The sequence below is a fragment of the Phallusia mammillata genome, chromosome 1 (assembly GCF_965637545.1).
Source record: "Phallusia mammillata chromosome 1, kaPhaMamm4.hap1.1, whole genome shotgun sequence".
NCBI classification, from domain to species: domain Eukaryota; kingdom Metazoa; phylum Chordata; class Ascidiacea; order Phlebobranchia; family Ascidiidae; genus Phallusia; species Phallusia mammillata.
Window position 1 is genome coordinate 7123341 of NC_137252.1, and position 21023 is coordinate 7144363.

Below are 21023 nucleotides of genomic sequence, written 5' to 3' on the forward strand. Positions count from 1 at the left end.
TTTTTTTTTGTATTAATTATGGCACTTGTTATAACATTTCGAAAAATAACTTCTTGCAAACATTGTTTGGGAAATGTGTAATTTATATTTACAACATATATGTTTGTATTTTGTTGTCAAAATTGCTCAAAATGTACTTAATGTACCAAACAAATCTACAGAAGACGTGATTGCAATAATTTTGAGTCAAAATGTAGAAAAATAGCAAAATTTAATGTTGGCCTTTTGATGTCAGCCGTGGCGCACCGGATAAATGTTTCACGTGGTTAAAAAGTCCCGACACATTTTACTCGTTCTTAAAGTTGAAAATTTTTGCGCTTCGAAATCTGTGTTTAATTTTACTAGAATTTTGTAACTTTGCTACGACTTTTTGCGCCAAGTTTTAGTAATTATGGAAATTTCCGAACCTGCAAGCGAAATGCAAGTTGGACCTGCAACAAAGGTTTGTTTCTAGAAACTAAAAAATCAGAAATGTCCGCTGAAAGTAAAACGAAATGGATACTTTCGTTTTTCTTTTATTGTAATTAAGTTCAAATGAAACTTAAATGCAATTTTAGAATAATCTTCCTTGAGATGTGTGATTTGTGCGTTAGTTTGCTTGTTTAAGTCAGGTGTGTGCAACCTGCGGCCCGCGGGCCAAATGCGGCCCTTGATTAAAGGTTGTGCGGCCCGCAGTGACGCTTGGATTTCAAATGCACTGGCAAACGAGTTTAACTACTATATATTTTCGAGCAGATTGATGCGCCCGGTGCTATTTTTTGTGACCTGACAAAATGTGACTACAATCAAATGCGAATTTACTTGTAGTTAAGCATATTTGGTAGTCAACAAAGGTAAACCACCTTGTGTTATACACAGGTGCGGCCCGCGATCAAATTTTGACAACTATATTTGGCCCCACAGTAACAAAGGTTGCACACCCCTGGTTTAAGTCATTCTTATTTTATGCGTCTTTATTACTTTAAGAGCAAAATATTACATGGTACGCACTACACAACTTGTTAGTTGTTATACTGATTGTCATTTTCACCAAAAAAACACAAATCTCATAATATTATTAATTTGTCAAGGTTCTAAAATCTGAAGAGGCTTCAAGTGTTCACTCTTTAAAGGAAGAAGTAACAGCTGAGGAAGCCATGGGAAATATTTCCCCTGACAAGATGACATCTAAAGATTATTATTTTGACTCCTATGCACATTTTGGTATTCATGAGGTAAGACAAGTACCACAACGCATTTTTAAAGAAAAACATTATTTGGTAAACTTGTTTTTTGGCTTATTTGTTAGAAAATTTTGTTCATAATTTTTTTTTATAAACTTACCACATACTTTTCTTATGACACACCAGCATAGGCACTGATTACTGGCCAGTCTGCAGAACATGGCAGAGACCTCGTGCGTGCAGGACCTACATGTCCCGCGCGTGCCTGACCTGTAGGTTCGCGTGCAAGACCAATTTCAGCAGGTGCAAAGCAAGTAAAAGAAGTCAAGACAGCCCAATTAAATGACTTTGGTGCAAAATTTTCGTGTGCAAACCTTAAAACTTGGCGTGCAAATGTTTGTTTTTTTCAAAACAAAATTGCGCGTGCAGGTGCCTTACTCTGCAGACTGGATTATTGGGGTGGCGTGCTTCCCCACTTAAAATCTCTGGGAGATTTCCATTAAGTTTGCAACTCCAGAGCAAGTCTGAACAAGGATTAAAAAGTAACAGTGTTACTTTATGTTATTATTTGTGTGTAACATATTAATGTTCACACTGGCAATTTTGGCGATAGCAAGCAACATCATAACAATGAACTGAAAAGTTTGCCACCGGATATAGAAAAATATATTCTATAAATTGATGCCTATGTAAATGAGTGTCTGCTTACAGTAGGTTTTTAAATGTAAATTAATGATGTCATTTTTATTCTTAGGAAATGTTGAAGGATGAAGTTCGAACCTTGACTTACAGAAACTCTATTTATCACAATAAACATTTATTTCGTGGAAAAGTTGTTTTGGATGTTGGTTGTGGAACTGGAGTGTTGTCTATGTTTGCAGCAAAAGCTGGTGCTGCCAAAGTTATTGGAATCGAATGTTCAAGTATTGTGGAATATGCACAGAAGATTGTCAAAGCAAATAAACTGGACCATGGTAAGTTGTTAGTCAGCATGGCTGGTGTTTTTTTGAGGTTCCAAATCAAGAAAAATAAAAAACTCTTAAAGTGATGGGTTTAGTACTATACTACATGTGTTATCACAAGGTAGGAAGTTGCAAAAGGTTTTAATTGGCTTTTACAAATATTATTTTGCTGACTTTTGAAAGCGTTTATGGTTAGAGCCATTCAGGTTGGGGTGAGGGTTTGTAATTATCCTTGTTCTGGCTTGTATTCTCATATTTCGAACCATTTTGTATTCTAAGCAGTATATATACCATATGGTAACTAGCCTTATTTATTATGCCCAGGTTGAGTTGCTTTAGTGTTTTCTTGTAATTTAATTGTAAAAGAAATGAAAAGTATTGTTTCAAGTCTATATTTGTTGCTGTGCAAAAATTGTGACCAACAGTACTTTCGCTTCCTATTCAGTGGTGACCCTTGTGAAAGGCAAAGTTGAGGAAGTTGACATTCCTGTTGAGAAGGTTGATATTATTCTCAGCGAATGGATGGGATATTGTTTGTTCTATGAATCAATGTTGAACACAGTTCTCTATGCTAGAGACAAATGGCTGGTAAGAAAAGCTATGTTTTCAAACTTCCTACTTTGCTTCTTTGCATTGTGGTAAACTTGAACGGTTTAAGCTGATTTTTAAAGCATGATAATCGATAACTGTATTACCTCAAGTTTTTTTGTATAGGTGTGACAATAGTTATTCTCATGATTGATAGGGTCACTTAAATTTAATTGGTGTTTTTACGCATTGTAGTTAAATTTGTATGTTGAAATTGATTTTTTAATGTCATGTAATGTCATCATCTTGAGTTAATAAATGTAGAGTAGATGTATAGATTGGTTGGTTGTGTAATTAAAAAAATTATAAAGTTACACCGACTGTTCATTCATGTTAAGTGGTTTAATAATGATTTTAGTATGTTGGATTATGTTATATATTTTAAACAGTTAAACTTATGTATGACTTACATTTTCTTCATTGTATCCATTCAAGACATACATATTTACTATTTTATATGTTTCGTTGTGTCCAATTCAGGCACCAGATGGTCTGATATTCCCTGACAAAGCAACACTTTATGTGACGGCCATTGAAGATCGACAATTCAAAGATGACAAGATAAATTGGTGGGATAATGTTTATGGATTTGACATGAGCTGCATTAGAGATGTAAGTCAAACAGCATTTTTTTGTCATTGTCACAAAAAATAGCAATCATTGTACATTGATCCGACTTTTTTATTGTCGCTTATTAAAAACATTTTGTACATATATTGATGTTTTGCAGGTCGCCATTTCTGAGCCTATTGTTGACGTTGTTGAACCAAAACAAGTGATCACAAGTGGCTGTATGGTAAAGGTACTAGAACTCAACTTAACTTGACTTCTACGCAGTACATCTGATACTTAAGGCAGCTGTCACCTGCTAAAAGGGTGTGGTCGGATGGAACTCTAATAGAAAAAAAAACTGAGGATAAAATTTAGTACTTTTTCAAGATGCCGTACTGGTAACGAACATTTATGTTCTAACCAGTTACATACAGTAAAACTATTACTGGCAAAAAGATTAAGTTTTTAGTGTTAACACAAGGAAAATACTTTATTGTTTTGTTTCAGGAAGTTGACTTGTACACAGTGACTGAGGCCGATCTTGATTTTTCCTCAAACTTTCATCTTGTTGTGTCAAGGAATGATTACATGCAAGCTCTAGTTACATTCTTCAGTGTTGAATTTACAAAATGTCACAAACGAACTGGGTTTTCAACGGGTAAATGAATTTATTGTTGAAAAATTGTTATATTAACAGTGTTGATTGACACATATTATTTTTACAAAAGCTCAGAGTTAATATAATTCAAAGCAGACTAATTTTTGCACCAGATTGTAAAAGTTAAAATTGTAAACAGGAAATTTATGACTTTTATGACAACCAGTTGAAACAAGAGTAACATGTGTTTACAATTTCCTGATGAGTTGACCCTGTGTGAAACATGTTTCTATACCACTATTGTACGGATAGGTGTTATTGTAACCACATAGAACAGGGGTGGGCAAACTACGGCCCGCGGGCCGCATGCGGCCCGGCAAAGGAGTTGATGCGGCCCGCCAAATGTTGGTAAATTTTAAAAAGAAAGTTACTGAACAACGCTGAATAGTATTATAGGCACAGGCGTAGAATTTTAAAAAATAATAAAAAATACGTGGGTGCGACTTGCCGATACCTATACCATGTGCAGTATCTGTACCCGTGCAATAGTTAGGAACACTTTTTACGTCCCTTAGCCTGTTGTTTCTGCCACGTTGTTATGCAAATCGTCACTTGACACAATTTCTTCGTTCGATAAAAGTAAAAGCGATTCACGTTTTCAAATACAGCCGAATTTGCACTTTTGACGCCAAAACTTTGGTCACTTTGGATCAAGTTTAGGTCGTTGCAGTTGCAAACGGACAAAAAAAAACGGCTTCAGAATCGTTAACACAGACCCGCACAAGACCTAAAGATGGATGCTAAAAGTTTAATGTTGGCGCAAGGAATTTATTAACCAAAAACGTGGTTGTTTAAATGCTTGTTTAGTTTGAAACAATTACAAATGTAGCGTTTCAATTTCAACCCATGTTTGTCCAATCAAGTGACAACAAACTTATTTGCACATAGCTGAAAATATGCTATGTCAATATTTTGAGCTAGATCAGGCGTGCACAACCTGCGGCCTCGGAGACAAGTTTGTGCCTAGTAACTATATGCGTCAGGCTTTTCATCCGCTTATTGTGCGCAAACAATGCGAAAAAACAGGCACCGCAATCGTCACAATACACATTATGACATCATAAACAGTGAGCATCGTTTAGCTAAACTTATGCACCAAGTTAGAAATTATTAATCTGAGCATTTTAGGTGGCTTTAAATGGTATAAATATATGATGCAAATCAAATTCTTTGCACCAGTTATTTTAAAACAAAAACAAGCAAGCAATTGGCGGCCGTTGGTGAAATACTATGCGGCCCGATAAGATTAAGAACTTTTGAATGCGGCCCTTGCACTGAAAAGTTTGCCCACCCCTGACATAGAACAATGTTAATAGTTGACAAACTTTTGACATATTTGTCTATTAACTAAAAAGTTATCTTGTTGCAGCCATTTTAATGTGAACTCAATCCATTTGTATTACTGTGATAAATGCCATCTGTTCCAGTGGTTCTCAAGTTTTTATGGGTCCCCTTCCCTGAAGGGGACACATATTGTTTTTGTCCGTATTTTTTTTTCTTTTTTCTGTCTAACGCTGGCTTGTGAGACGCGTTTGGTCAAGAAAGAGTGCTCCAAATTTATTCAAATTTACAGAGATGTTAGTTAATAATCCAGATTTGATCCTCCTGAAGTTTGACCCCGATTGACCCAGCGGTTCACCCACAGGCCCCCAAAACGTAATTTTTTTAAAACGGCTGTACTGACTAAAGTACAGAATCTTGGAGTTTCATGCTTTGTTGTTTGGTGCAATATAAAATTTTTTAAAGAATTTTGTATCTTTTTTTTTTGATTCACCAATTTTCACCCTTTTAACCCCGAAATAATCGGTTTTAGTTTTAAGGCAGAAATACATGCCCTATGGTGCAGAAATATTTAAAAAAGTTAACAATTGTTTAAGCAGGGTATTCGTTTAGTATTTAAAATTTTGTCAGTTACCTTTACAACCCATAATATGTGTACGCTATCAGTCAGATATAAGTCCCAAGGGAGGAATTCACTGGTTTACGATTAAGGCGGCAGAGCGGGAGTGCTCAGCTTGACGTCCGGACAGACGTTTTACGAGACAGTCGTTTGGATGATTAGAAATCAGCTGTTTTTTGTGCAGCAATGCTGCATCGTTTTATTGAGTTATCATGCGCATTTTCAGTTTTGCTGAAGGTCTTACACCTAAGACGTAATTCAAACTCGATAAACGTACTCCGGTTTCGTTTATGTCAGGTAAATATGAAAAAATAAACTTTTTCGAACGCCGCGATAAATGGTCTTTAAATTCTCGTTGTCATCTTGGCCCCCACATAACCACGGGTCACTGAAGGTCAACTTGTACGCATTACAACACAGTTTTTTTTCGTCATAACATATCTTCTTTATTTTTGACAAATCAATTCAAGAATCAGTACTTAATTCATGTATAAATTAGGCCGAACGGTATTGTTGAACACTATGGACTGCATGCTATTAAAAACAGTGTCAAAAGGTCATTAAACGGTCGTTTTTGCGAAACAAAGTTATGTGAAAAACAAGTTGTTATGTATACCTTTATAGCAAACGACGTTTTTATATAGTGTCTAATACAACAGTTAAGGCTTTCTAGGAAAATTTGTGTTTAAAAACTGAACTTTAACGACAATATCAAGGTCAAAGCAAGAGATTAAATTGAAAGTATTTTCCCCGTTCTTTTTTCACCGATTTTTTGTTATTATATGACAATAATGATGCTAAAAGAATACGGAAAAGAACTTTTAAAGTTAAGTACTGTAAATCCGCATAAACACGTGTGTGGGGACCCATTCGTTTTTGCTTGCAAAAACAATAATATATATGTAGATAAAATTGTGTATAGTGTAGTAAATTGGTAAATATTGTATAGAATATATAAAATGGAAGTATATCAAAAAGCCACTTTTCTAGTTTTTAAATTTTTTCGCCATAACAGTCACTTTGCAATTTCCTCAAGCATTTGCAGTCCAAGCTAAATGTATTTATGAAACTAAATATGCCTTTGTGAAACAAAACTGGGAGTTAACAAACAATAGGTAATTTAACGTAAAAGCATATGAGCCAATAAATGATAAGCTGCAGACAGTGCACACTGTTTCGACCTATAAGGTCTCATCAGTGCAGCTGGTGACGAGAGATCGGCCGCATTGGCTAGTTTGATGGCTACACTAGCCAATGCGGCCGATCTCTCGTCACCAGCTGCACTGATGAGACCTTATAGGTCGAAACAGTGTGCACTGTCTGCAGCTAATAGGTAATTTATTCTTGCGAAAGTATTACCACAACACAATGTAGCACAAATTTTGTTTAGTTCTGTAAGGTTATCTTTATCTTGCATGGGAATGAATTAAAGGCAATTTTTTATGTCACATGAGCAGCGCATTTGTCACGAGAAAAAAGAGTTAAGGATTACTTCTTGTTACAGGACAATCGACCATCTCTAAAAAAATATTTCCCAAAGTGCAGGTTACTTTTTATCCCTCTAAAATTGTTTGGCTGTCCCTTAAGGGACCACGGACCCCAGTTTGAGAACCACTGATTTGTTCATGTGTGCAACAGTACACTACTAGACTAGCAAGATATTTGTAGATTTTAGGACTGTCACATCTCACATGCTTATCTCTGCTAACTGATAACTGCGACAATTTGTGCTATTTTAAAAAGTCATGAAAAACTAAAGCAATTTGTTATTGGCTTTATAAATTCCCTTTTGCATCTCTTTTCATGGGGTTAAATGTAAACCTTTATTTATGCTGCAAAATGTTCATCCAATAAAATGGTAGTTTTTAAAAAATTGTTGTTGTTTTTTATTTCAGCCCCTGAAGCACCATACACACATTGGAAGCAAACTGTGTTTTACCTGAGGGATTACATTACTGCAAAACGTGGAGAGGAGATCAGTGGTGTTCTGACGGTAAAACCAAATGACAGAAATAAGGTAAAACAAAAGGATTTAGTAAACTATGAAATAATTGGAACACTTGAGTCATGAAAAGTAGCTCTTTGAAGTAGCTCACTATCAAAGAACTGAATCAGGGTTGCAGAGACTGAAAGCATCAGGTCGGCTCCTATAGGATTTCTATAAATGTTTTTTTTTATCTTATGTTATAATTTTGGAAGGTGACTCAAACTACGTACTTGCTAAAAATAGCTTAAAAGCATTAGCAAAACCCCTTTCAAAATTGATCTTCAAATTGATATTAAGATTTCTTTATTAAACTCCTAGTAGTTTTTTGATCTCTATTTTAACTGAAACCCCCAACCCTGCAAAGCCCAATGAGAATGTTCACAATTAAATGTGTTCTCTTCGTAAAAGCCAGTGTAAACTTTTATCTAAATGATCCACTTTGTACAGAGAGACCTTGATGTGACCATTAAAGTTGATTTCAATGGTGAATTATGCGAGCTCTCAGAAACTAATGAATATCACATGCGCTGACGGAACATTTAAGGTTGGTGGTAAGTTTCAATTCAACAAATTATATTACATATGAAATCTTGTGTTACTATAATCTGCAAATTTCTAAAAGTTGTTGTGTCATTTGAAAACGAATTTTTGTCAACAGCATTTCAATGTCGACCACCATTGAAGGCAAAGCACTGCCCTAAAATGTAACCATGGTTACCCTCACCCCTCCAGTAGCGGTCCACTGTCCAGTTAACCCTTTCCTTTCTCATGTGCTCTACCGCCGCCTTTTTGGCATTTTTAAAAACTAGATTTTGTTGCATCATTCGAAGTGTTTTCTGTTTTGTTGTAACTCTGTCGAAACACTGCCCCTGTCTTTGTATTGTAGTAGGCCTGGCAAAGCGACGTTGCATACATCAGTTGCACTGATACTTGTTTATCCAATTATCTATTTCGAAAAGTTCTGGTCGCAAAAATAAACGCAAACTTTTGTATTGTGAGACAGTTTAAACTTTGGGGCGTGAAAACCCCTTAAACCGAACAAAAACAGTTAGTTTTAGCTAGGTAGTCGCCTGTTCTACATCTACATTATCGTGTTTTATTCAAGTCGATAAATGTGTTTTTGATTATTGTTTTTAACATTGTCGACACTGTGAAAAGTAATGTTACCGAAATCAAGCTAATAGTGTTAGCATAAAAGTGATAATTTTTATATAATGCAATACGAATAATCTAAGTAAACCTAAAACTAATAATGTTAGCATAAATATCACACGAAAAATGTTAGTATAAATGTAGTCTACGGTAAAATGTTGAATGTTCGTTTATCAGTCAGCTTCGTGATACGATCTTATTGGGACGTCGATGCCGGTGACTGCAGACAAACAACGATTTGTTAGTGTCAGTTACACACGAAAAAAAGTTGTCACTATCGTGCACCTTTAACAGTATTATTGATTTATATAATGGAAAGCAGAAACCATTCAAAATGGCTAAACCATGAAGTTTATACCAATTTTTTTCGACAAAAAATAGATGTAATCTGAAATCCCAAATAGCCAAAACATTAACCGATTCATTTCTTTTGGAATCTTTTGATCAAACAATAAAAATATCTCACTTAGCTCCAAGTTTGTCAGGTGTTCCTGTAATTTTTTGTAGATGAACACAACTTTATTTTTATTGCCTTCTTTCACTTCAATTGTTTGTTTCAAAATTCCCACAGCCAGCCACCTGTTATCGGTAGAGCAAACTAATGGCGAGCCTTGCATAATCTAAAAACAAGCGTCAGTCGAATGATTTATTCTGCCAAAGTAGTGCATGGGCCAACAAAGAGATTTATTTATTCTTCAGTCAAGTTTTTTAACCAGTATTCACCAATCTTAGAGCCCGTAGAAACTTCTTAGAGGTGGGGCAGCTGTCAACGTAATCCTACAAATAAGTGGTACATTTTCGGATTGAACCCAACCGCTTAGTTTGCGTGGCAGTGGCGTACCAATTAATCTACAGCTCCTGATATATCGCTGGGCAAGCAGATTTATCTGTCTACAAAGCGAAGTTTTTAACACCCAGATAAGAGTATTTAGGGCGGTTTTTGTCTGACTAATAGTGAACAAAAATGTAGTTTCTTAACCCGAATGTTTCATTGTGACGTTGTCAACAAACATCAATTCAGTTTTTCAAAAAAAATACACGAGTGATTGGTTAAGTTAAACTAACTCCACACTGGGGCAGGAACTTGGCCAAATGGTCTGGCGCGCCTGACCAATGTACAGACATAAAAAAAAACCTGATCGGGATTCGTCCCCGGGAGTGTCCTGGGTTCGCACCCCTTGAAGAGACATAAAAATAAAAGAAAATAAAAAAACTCCACACCTTATCGACTGAAAACTTGCTGCTATCGGATAAAGCAACGGTCGCTGTCATGAAGGATGAAAGTTTGCTTGTAATTTTCGCTTGCTTCAACCGTTTTTTGTAAACTTTATCGGAATCCAACTTGAGTTTCAATTCTTGTAGTTGTTTCGAACCTTTCTTATTGACTGCAAAGAATCGTAAATTTAAAGCACCATAAAAATACCAGTCAAAGAAGAAAAAAAATCTGTTTTATTTATTGTTAGAGCTGTGTGTAATAGACTAAGCCGACTTTCTTTTACCATAAACCAGTGGTTCCGAACCGGGGTTCGATCGAACCCTAGGGGTTCGGCAACGCTCAATCAATCAGGGGTTCGACGAAGGTCTTTTTGAAGTACAATACATAGACTCGTTTTTGTCAAACTTTAAGGTCTATAGTCGCAAAAAACGGCAATTTGTATTTGCCAAATATTAATACACTGGAAGGTTAAAAAGGCAGGGGTGTTTTAAACTGCTCTAAACAGTTTTTGTGGTTCTAAAAAGAGTATTACCAGCCTAATAGCCATATGTGTCAGACTTCTAGTACGCCTATTGTGATTCAATTAACAATGCGAACAGAACAGGTACCACAAGCATCACAATATGTAGATTATGACATCATAAACACTTAAGACTGGTCTCCTCGCTGTGCAGCTCAATTTGTGCACCCAGCTAGAAATTAATCAGGGCTTTTTGGGCGCAATTAGGTGGAAAATACGTGATATAAACCAATTATTTTGAAACAAAAATAAGCAGGTAAATGGCGGCAGTTGGTAAAATAAGAATCAGCGATGCGGCCTTCCTAGCAAAATGGTTGTGCACCCCTGCACCAAGGTCTTATTTTCTTTTTTTGACGTAACAAAGAGCTTTTGTTCGCGTTGTTCGTAAGCAGAAACACAACGATATTTTGTTGGCAGCAAAAACTTATTACCTAATATTTTTCATGTTTGTGTACAGATGTTAAAAATACGATGGACTAATTTTGGTAAAACTAAAAAAAAAAAAGTTAAAGCAATCATGAAACAAGTTGCTTGCATTATTATGTCAGACTTTAACAAAATGACAAACAGTAACTGTTGCCTACGTTTGAACAAAAACTAATTATGACCCACCAAACAAAATGGGTTAAAAACCTAGGATGTAAGTTTGGGGTTCGACCAAAGGCTAAAGAATATCGTAGGGGTTCGGCCGTTGTAAAAAGGTTAAGAACCACTGCCATAAACATTGCATAGCCCATAGCCTATATGTTAGTATACAATGGACCATACTTAATTCTAAAATCTAAGCTGCAGATGTGTTTATTCAGATAAATGTTACTGCATGGTAATTTGGTAAAGCTACTATCAGAAGAACTCCAAACACACCAGACAGAGTTTAAAAATACCGATAGACTATGTGGTCTAATCTCTAAATCTAGTTTTTATATTATTTTGAATATAAAATATCACTCCTACCCAGATAGATTGAACATTAAGCATTTTCACCGAACTTGTACTTTTATTATTTGCAAGTGCATTTGCGCTATCTTTTGCTATTTATCCAGTTTCGTTTTATCTGAGATCTTACGTAACCAGCTTTTTTTACGACACAAAACGTAAATTACAATGAAGCCGCGTATTCAGACATTGCCACACCGAAAGGCGCACAATAGTCAAATTCAAAACAAACCCTTTAATAACAAACCTAATTTGTTTGAACAACCAAAGTCGATTTTGGGAACAACTGGTTTGACTCCCCAATATTACGCACCCGAAAATCCCCATCCAACTGCGGCACAAAATGAATCTTTCTCAACGTTGTAACGTTCAGGGGGAAGACATACATCTTTCACGTAAGGTGTAAAGGTAATGTTGCGTTCCAGGAAAAGAATTGTGACGTCAAAATTCTCGTCTGTGTCGTCATGATCGCTGCAAGAGCATTGGGTTCACAACAGAGCATTCGTTGATATTATGCGTTGCACCAAACTTACAAATTAACGGGGTGGATCCCCTTTACAGCAACCGACTGTTCACCGGGTTCACGACGGTAACTCACGTGTTTTCCAGCTGCCACTGTGACTTTTGAACTATATGAATTGTTATGCATTTCATATGTCATTTTTTACTTTTTTTGCTTCACTATTAACCTACCTGTCCAAGGAGTTTAGACAATGTGCCGACGTGACAACGTGACGAGGTGTTAAAATACTTCCGTGACAGAAAATTTTTGAGTCACGTGTCAAGGTGACAAGCCAAGGCCAAGATCCTTCTGCTGAGTTGAGCACCACCCCGTTAGGAGTCGTTTCCTGCAAAGTTTCCAGAATACGCTATATCGTTTGGTGGGGAAAAAATGCTGTTTATAGTGTTAACTCCCGGGTTATACCAGACGTCTGAAATTTATAGGAGAAAATCTGTGTCCGAAAAAAAATGCTTTTCCTTTTTCCTTTTTTCTGTACGTTGATGAAAAACTAGCATGGCTTCAGAAGTTGGATGTTTTTCGGTTTTTGCATTAAGCTAACAAAGGATTGGATCGCTTAAACCAGTGGTTCTCAACCCTCCGTGGACCGTAACTTTGTTGGCCTCGTGGCCCCCTTCAAGTAACCCTGTAGAACCTGCTGGGGCCCCCTCAAAAATTGTAAATGGCAATCTCGTGTTGAAATTCGGTACTAATTTCGGTTTTAAACAGGACGAATAGTGAAAACAAGAATCCGTAGTCGTGAAAAACCTCGATATAAACAAATAGTGTGTGAAATAGTCGAATATATTAGGGAATACATGTAAAAGGAAATGGCTTTAGTGGGTGTTTCTTGTAAATTTACACCCGTGCCTCCCCGGTACACTGCTCGTGCCCCCCTGGAGGGCCATAGGCCCAGCTTGAGACCCACTGGCTTAAACGACATGTTGCGGTAAACCCTAAACCTCACGGCGCAAAGCTTTTTGATTTATTCGGCACCATAGGGTTAGAAATTTGTGACTTACTAAAAAAGTGTCTGGAGTCCATGCACTCTGATAGAGTAAAAGCCACTATTTTCTTTTAAACAAAAACAAGTACATACCTTGCTTAGGTTAGGTTTAACGTCATACTGGATTCCACAATGATTGACCTTACCTAAATAAAATAAATGAGTCATTATATTTAAAGAATTGCAGCTTAATTTGCACCGCTGCTCAGATTTGTAAAAGGGCTTAAAAGTTGGTCCCGAATCGGTTTCTTCAAATACAGCATGCATCAGACCCGAAAGTTAGATTTACCAAGCTAAAAATATCCTGCAACTTGGACAGATGCTCATGCAGTGGTTACAGAGTTGTTCACACGTGGTTTGGAAGCCGCTTTTATTGATCTGTTATATGTTATTAAAATTTCTTTAAATTCAAATTCTACACTGTTTGGAAAAAGGTCACCAAACATAGCAATATGATTGAAATATGAATTATTACTTTTATTTCGAAAACTATACACGGACTCAATTACACCAAATTTAATTTAATACAAAAACATAACTGCCATGAGAGCTTTGTGTGTATAAAATACATCTTATTGCAGTTACGAACAAATTTCATTTCCAACATTTCGCTTCGGCTAATTAACTGCAGCTCCTTCATCGCAATCTCAATCTCCTTAATTAGCCGATGAGCTGCTTTAATACTTCCCATTCGTTTCTATATGGTCCTGTTGCTCTCTAACAGTTCCTCTTGTCCTACAATTTTCTTTAAAGGTTTAGCTTGCCGAAAGTTTCCGTTCACAAATATATCGATGTAATATTCACACCAACTCATTCTTGACACTATCACATTCGCAAAGTGCAAATTTTTTCACAAAACGACATCGGCGACATCGTCTTCGAAAATCGTAATTTGTCGTACAGCGAACTTTTGGAAAATATAACTTACAAGACAACCCGACTAAAATTGCATTAGACTGAATAAAGACCACTTTGCATGTTCAAGTACTAAATGAACGTGGTCTCACACACCTTTACACGCACAAATAAAATATAACCTTGCAGAGAACCTTCTTATTTACAAAGATAAACCTATATCAAAGAGCACCAAAGATCTAGTTAAAAATGACCTTTAAACAACACTTTTGTGCGCATCTTGGGCAAAACTTTGTATTTAATTATATATGGACCCTTGCCAAAAATGCCTTCATTGACTATATAGTATAAGCTTTAACTAATGAGGCACGTTTTCAGAAACTGAAATTAAGGATGTTTAATTTACTTACTCCACATTCCGTATTTGATCGTAAACATTTTTCCCTTATTCTCTCCACTCGTGTAATAAACCACGTTGACCTTGTTATTTGAACTTAAGAAAAGGGTGTTTTCCAATCTTCCACACAGCTTGGTTTGCGACAGCTAAATTAAGAACCACAAAAAGAGAATATTCCATCTGAAAGGGTTTGAAAGCAAACCAGCGACCACGGCATACTCATATGTAAAGCACAGTACGTCAGACCCACTAAGGCGTTATACCGAATTAATCAACCTGGCATTCCCTCATGGCAAGGCGTGGGCTAGAAAAAAACGGTGACCAGCTGATTCAGTTTCACGCCTTTAATGGGCCTGACGTACGGTGATCTAAATGGCTTTGATTCAGCTTTTATAAAATCCTTTTTGACCTTACGACCAAAAAAGTTTTAGGTAAATTTGTGTGGTTTAGTAACAATACAAAATCGGTCGCTATAGGCCCTATTTCCAATGTTTGTGATTCGCATTGTTAGTTTAAACCAGGGGTTCCCAAGCTTTTAATAGCACCTGCATTTATTACTTTTAACTGTTTTATGCGACCCCAAGACATTAGGCGCCCATTGCTCACAACACCTTAGTCAAGTCGACAAATATATATACACACCTTCTATAACTTATTAATTACGAACATATACAGGTCTTATTATTTGCACTTAAAATCACAAAATGTTTTAACTTGCGTGCATATTTACAAAATACAAATCTCTAGGTCAGGAAGTATTTGAACCATTTTATTTTAGTATTTGTAAAACGAGCGAAAATCGACTCGTTTACATGGCCAGAATGACCTAAAAATAGACCGTATTACGTCACAGTATATCATGCGCCTATTGCTCTCTACAATTTCACAAAATGTTTGCACTAGCGCACTCCCTGTTTGAATGTTGTCTACTATATTTCTTCACAATACCTCTGCGATCCCACCAACCCTATGATCTGTTTGCGACCCCACATATTGACCATTTCAAACACGCTTGGGGTCCTGACCTCTAGTTTTGGAGCCCCCAATTTAAACCATAATTCAATTATGATTACTGCAAGGGATTTTAACAACTTATATAAGAGATAAATAGTAGAGAGCCTGTAGTTTCATTAGTTTCAATTAAAAATTCAATAAAAAAGACAAGCAAAAATTAAACTTGTTTTATAACTTTTTGACTTTATTTGGTTTATTAGTACATATATAAAAAAATTAATGACAAAGTTAAAATCCGTTCGGTTTTGGGCGAACAGCAGGCGTCCATAAAGAGCGAAAAAATGTGTGACAAATCAAACCACACTGTGCGGTGGTAAAAAGGATTGGAGTACATTTTGTCGTAATCTAAGTGTAGATTCGAGCCTAAAACCTTGCCCGATCTGACTTCTGGCATCCAACTTATAGTAAAGAAACTTACTCTGTAATTGAGAGCGTTTGGTCCATCAAAAATATCAAGGTAAGCAAATCTACATGATTCTGAATGTGGAATATCAAACCTTACAATCCGGATAAATATTTCCTGCAATGTGTAAAAAAGTACATTGTTAAACGATAAACGCGTTAATTGTCATTCATAACCGTGGTGTAGGTGTAGTTAAAAAATGTAGTAAGCATTTACCTTCGGTCGGGGGGCAAAGAAGGAAGGCCCTTAATTGGTGCGGCCGCGCATAACATAAGACCATACATTCTCTCGTAAGTTGAGTTAAAAAGTAATTTTTACTAGCTTCATCTAGTTAACTTAATTTTATGCCAGTGCCCTACTTAAATTACGTTTGTTAGCTCTTTAAACTGTGTAAAATTAAATAGCAAACTTAATTTAAATTCTTACGTCTTCAACTGGTAGTTCTATGATCCATTCAAAAGCTTGAGGTCCTGTTATTGCTCGTATTTGAAAAGGTTGAATATATCCCTCGGTCCGGTTGAGATAAACTTTAAAGGGCACGATGGGACCTATAACAAAATATTTTTAATAGATATGCTACAATAAACCGAATGACATAGGTTTTTATGCTCAAACTAACAACTAAATCTTTAATATCAACTTATCCTGTAGGTGGTTAGTGTATATTGAAGTTTCTTTCTTTTTTAACACTGTATTTACCTATTTTTTTTAGGAGAAGTCAAATCTTTTTAATCCTTTATTATTTATTCTAGGAAGTACATTTTTCGAATTCCAAATATACATGTGCGGTGTATCAGTTTAAACAACAAATTAAAAGATCAAAGACCAGACCTTATAAAATTTAAAAACAGTTATTGCCACTCAGTTAACGCTGTAAATTTACCTGGTAATTCGTATCCTGAACATTTAGCACAGAGCATAAAGTCAATCACCAATAGGCAGGCAATACGTTTTATCATTTTGTCAGCAAGAAACAAAAGCACTGCAAAATATAAAATTAATATCTGTGACATAATTGGTTTTAACAACAATAATACACAGTCAGTCAGCGCACATAAAAATGAGCTTACACGCTTCTAACAGGTACTCCTGGAGCAATCGACTTTAAATTCGATACCAAACCTATTCTGTTTCCAACAATACAAGCAACAGACGGTTCACGAAGTCATTGTTAAACTATTCTGTTCTTACCGTAGCTGTATTGCTAAAAGAGAATTGTGAAAGGAAACCATAATAGCCGAAATGGGCTTTGAATGTTTCTTTTAAAAAGGAATTTGTGGTCGAAGAACGTCGAAAATTTAGTTTCTGTTCTCGGTTTTGCATGTCCTCTTTATGATTAAATTCAAAGTTTTACCTGAATTAAAATATTGAAAACCACTAGTTTACGTATAAGAAAGATCATATATAACGCCCTATTATATTTTACTAAACACAGATTCACAAAAGATAGTTTTATGTCAATTTTAAGGTACATTTAACTGTTTTTGTTACGCATAGTAGTTGATTAAGATTCAGTAAAACGTGCAAAAGGAGAAATTTTTAATATTCTGGTCGGATTTTAATAGTTGATGAAATTGGCTAATGTTGGCCGGGGGTCAATCCAAATCTGCACATAAGTTTTTTTTGGGGGTTAAGTTTAACTTGTGGCCTCATGAAACCTTAATCCGCCACTGGTTTAGGTGGTGTAGGCTACAAAGTATAGAAGCGCGGTCGATCGAACTTAAGGACCTTCAAATGACACCTAACTTTTTTGTTCTCATACAATCAAAAAACGAACGAGTACGGCCCGTTTGACGATCTTTGACTATACAATCAACAAACAGGACGCGATGTCATTGGTATCAGTTTTCTAGGAATTCCCTGACAAGCTTTTGTTCTTTTGTTTGTGAGGAACGTGGTGATCGACAGGCGTAAAGACATATTGAAGTCACGTACATGACAAAATAGGGTGTATGCAGTGCCGGATTAACCATTAGGCAAAGTAGGCACGTGCCTACAGGCCAGTCAAAAATCCAGGCCACTTTACAACAACGATCTTTGTGACAATGATTTGGCAACACTGATAATTCTATTTTCTTAGTTGGCAACCCTGATTTTCGGGCCACTTATAAAATGTGCCTACAGGCCAGCAGACCCTTAATCCAGCACTGACTGGCCCTATACATATTTTGGTGCACCCAGTGCCGGATTAACCATTAGGCAAAGTAGGCACGTGCCTACAGGCCGGTCAAAAATCCAGGCCACTTTTTTGATTTGGCAACACTGATAATAATTCTAATTTTTTAGTTGGCAACCCTGATTTTCGGGCCACTTATAAAATGTGCCTACAGGCCAGCAGACCCTTAATCCGGCACTGGGTGTATGCTATTAATATTTTATCCAAATTATCGGATTAAAATCCAATTAAATAAATTTAAGTTGTGTTAGTTGTAATTTGATAGTAAGAGATCAAGGTCTACTAAAGTAACTCTATCAATTTACAGGTTTTAAACCTACGTGACTGGTTGGATCAAATAATGATGCTCAAAATATATCAAATTTCAACGAGTCCAATTAAGTAAACAAATATCGATTAAATCGTTACCTCCGACTTCAGGTGTCATCTAACAAAACAACGTCGCACAAAAAATAAATGCACAAAAGTCACGCCATAGCAGATATTGAGTGGGGTTACCTTGTAGTGTAGAAGAAAAAAAAAAGTTTTGCTGATATCACAACGGGTCAAATTCCCCAATAAAAACTATGCGGAAACGAACGCCTAGGTTTGTAACTTGTGATTAGGTACCGAAGATTCGGACGCATATAAATATTAAACAAATCGAAAAATTGTAAAAGTCTGTTACATAATGCACTGAGTACACAAGACTCCTACCAGGTGAAACTGAAGCAAACGACCTTCAATTGGCATCAAATCGTGTTTTATTTTTCAAATCCACAACGAACAATACAATGAACACAATACGAACGCGTCGCTATATGGCCTCGTGATTTTGTTTGTTCGTTGTACAAGTTCTATTTAAAGTGAACAGGTAGGTAAATTGAGCCTCCGAAAGAAGTGTGCCTTCATCCAGGATTGGCGCCCTTGCTAGAACTAGCTTTTTATTACTTCTTTTTACAGTATGTAGATGTTTATTTTTCTTAGCGATTTTGAGGATAATGTGAAGCTATAAAATCGAAAAAAAAGTTTTTACTCAGTTGGTTAGGCAATATACAAGTTTATTTATCACAAAAGCGCAATCTCAGTAACCCTGTGATCTGGTTTACAGAAACGATTTATGCTAGTTTAAGTTTTCGTGATGATATTTGAAAATAAAGGGGCACCAAGCCTACAATTAATTTGCTTCAGCGCAGTGTGTAGCACAACCCATTTTGTTACTGGTTAAGTACAGGCTAGCCTATATTTAGAATCGATACAAATTGAATTAGTGCTTTTAGGCTGTAATAGGCTATATTAATTGACATCTACTTTGTGACAATGTTGCACATTTCGCGTTTTGGCTTCTTTTTACTTTCTAGTGGAATCATAACTTTGACGGTCTCTGGGACTGCAGAACCAGGTGTGTCTAAATTTTGATTGAGTTTCTTGGTTAAGTTAAAGAGACTATTTTAAATTTTCCCATCTACGTACGTCTAGGCTAGGCCATTTGTTTATTTTCTTACACTCAATTAGCCTAAGACGGCCACAGGTCGAAGATCCCTATGTTACCAACAGCCGTCAACTATCAGCTTGTTTTTGTTTTAAAATTACTGATATAAAGATATTGGTTTACATCATGTATATTTACCATCTGATGGCGCCTCAAAGCCCAGATAAACTTCTATCTTGATGCACAGTACAGTTTCTTTCCCAGGATCCCGGGACCAAAATTAATTGCTTTTTAAGTTGCACTCTTTAACCAGAGGTGCGACACCCACAGTGTTTAAAGCCACACAATTAAAGGGTTCCCCGAGGTTTCTTATAACAATTCAAACAGAAACGATAAATAGCCTAGTTCTGTTGTGGCGACCAGTACAACAGTGTTAGAACCCACGTTATAGCTCTCCAGTTGGTAAAAATCTGGCAATTTCTAAAAGCCAAGACAGCCGAGTGGTTATAGCGCCATCGACTTGTGATTACAAGGTTGCGGGTTCTAATCCTATCTCGGTAGCTTTGTTTCCGGAGCAAGAAACTTGAGCGGCATTGTCCCAGCCCAGTGGAACCTGATGGGTTTAACCAAATTGAACTCACCAACCGCCTAAATCAAAAACTGATTTCAATTTTGAAAAATATTTAACAAAAAAAGATTCAATTAACTTGGAATATAACAGGCAGCTCGACGGCGGCCTAGTGAACATAATGCATGTTGCGACCCCAACTTAAAAGAAAATTAAATCAGCATTCACATGCGACCCAATTTTTTCCGATAGGAAGAAATATGTTTTAAGTAATGGCGAACCTGAAACTATTTAGGCCTACGTGTAAATATGCCGCTTGGTTTTTAAGTAAACTTTAAATCAGGGGTCGGCAACCCCTGGAGGTGGTTTTAATGGCACGCCAACCGATTTGCCCTGTTTATATTGGAGTAACATTTTAACCAGTTACACTGCTTGTTCATAGTTTTTATCATGCCATTGTTGTAAAATTCAGCCTTACATGTACAAAACACTCTGCTTTCTTTTTATTATTGTTATCTACTGGCACGAACCACTATTATTTAGAAAAACGTTGGCACGCGAAGCCATTGCCACAAGGAAATAACAAGTAAATTGGCAGGCGTCGCCTAAAAGGTTTGCCGACCCCTGCTTTAAATATTAGCATTCAGCGTGTATTATTATGCTCAAATGTTAGAACCCAAAAGTTTTGTCTAATTTGGCCAATGTAATTCGCATTAAAGCTCGCAAGTTTGCAGAAATCAGTAAATTTATGTATTTCCCCTCTACCTGCTGTATTATTTGGACACAATATGTCATTCATGGGGCTCTTTTGCGTAATAATGGGTTTGACAACTTGTGTTTTATATAGATTATTGCCTCACCACGATTAGATTGTGACACGAGATACCAAGCTGTACTGCAAAACATGATCAAAGGTCGCGAACTAAAACAAAAACGTATCATTTTTTGGTAGTAAATTTAAACACCAATAAATTGAATTTATAGCAACCCCAGTCAAAGTTTAGCCTACTTCACTTGGGGTCGCGACCCACAGGTTGAAGACCACTGGATTAGGCTACTT

At 36.4% G+C, this 21023-nt stretch overlaps 2 protein-coding genes across 4 annotated transcripts; one reads left to right on the plus strand and one right to left on the minus strand.

The window, feature by feature from the left end:
• The first annotated feature begins 277 nt into the window (after positions 1-277).
• LOC145228963 (protein arginine N-methyltransferase 1-like) lies at positions 278-8808 on the plus strand. Of its 2 annotated transcripts, none has more exons than XM_080094194.1 (10): positions 278-442; positions 1071-1214; positions 1918-2137; positions 2571-2713; positions 3194-3325; positions 3444-3515; positions 3773-3923; positions 7719-7840; positions 8258-8361; positions 8469-8808. In XM_080094194.1, exons 1-9 carry the CDS (start codon positions 392-394, stop codon positions 8339-8341), a joined length of 1119 nt encoding a protein of 372 aa, XP_079950320.1. In that variant the 5' UTR covers positions 278-391; the 3' UTR covers positions 8342-8361; positions 8469-8808. The 2 variants fall into 2 exon arrangements, with proteins under 2 accessions (XP_079950320.1, XP_079950326.1); XM_080094200.1 differs by having other exon boundaries at positions 8258-8354.
• LOC145228979 (serine protease 27-like) lies at positions 8741-14646 on the minus strand. 2 transcript variants are annotated; one of them, XM_080094212.1, is made up of 9 exons: positions 14405-14646; positions 13233-13285; positions 12328-12482; positions 12168-12263; positions 11948-12105; positions 10184-10347; positions 9686-9739; positions 9429-9582; positions 8741-9182 (listed from the first exon to the last, which is right to left on the minus strand). In XM_080094212.1, the coding sequence occupies exons 1-9, from the start codon at positions 14430-14432 to the stop codon at positions 9136-9138; spliced, it is 909 nt and encodes a 302-aa protein (XP_079950338.1). In that variant the 5' UTR covers positions 14433-14646; the 3' UTR covers positions 8741-9135. The 2 variants fall into 2 exon arrangements, with proteins under 2 accessions (XP_079950338.1, XP_079950347.1); XM_080094221.1 differs by lacking the exon at positions 9686-9739.
• Between the last annotated feature and the right edge of the window lie 6377 nt (positions 14647-21023).

What these genes read in the sequence shown, in the direction of transcription:
- LOC145228979 (XM_080094212.1), bottom strand. Translation starts at nt 14,432, where the DNA reads ATGTTTACGATCAAATACGGAATGTGGA. An exon ending in AGTTGGATGGGGATTTTCGG is followed by an intron (nt 10,348 to 11,947) that starts GTGCGTAATATT and finishes GATTCTTTGCAG; the next exon opens with TCAATAAGAAAGGTTCGAAA. An exon ending in GCAAGTTTTCAGTCGATAAG is followed by an intron (nt 9,740 to 10,183) that starts GTGTGGAGTTTT and finishes ACTTATTTGTAG; the next exon opens with GATTACGTTGACAGCTGCCC.
- LOC145228963 (XM_080094194.1), top strand. Translation starts at nt 392, where the DNA reads ATGGAAATTTCCGAACCTGCAAGCGAAATGCAAGTTGGACCTGCAACA. An exon ending in AGCAAATAAACTGGACCATG is followed by an intron (nt 2,138 to 2,570) that starts GTAAGTTGTTAG and finishes CTTCCTATTCAG; the next exon opens with TGGTGACCCTTGTGAAAGGC. An exon ending in CAAGTGGCTGTATGGTAAAG is followed by an intron (nt 3,516 to 3,772) that starts GTACTAGAACTC and finishes GTTTTGTTTCAG; the next exon opens with GAAGTTGACTTGTACACAGT.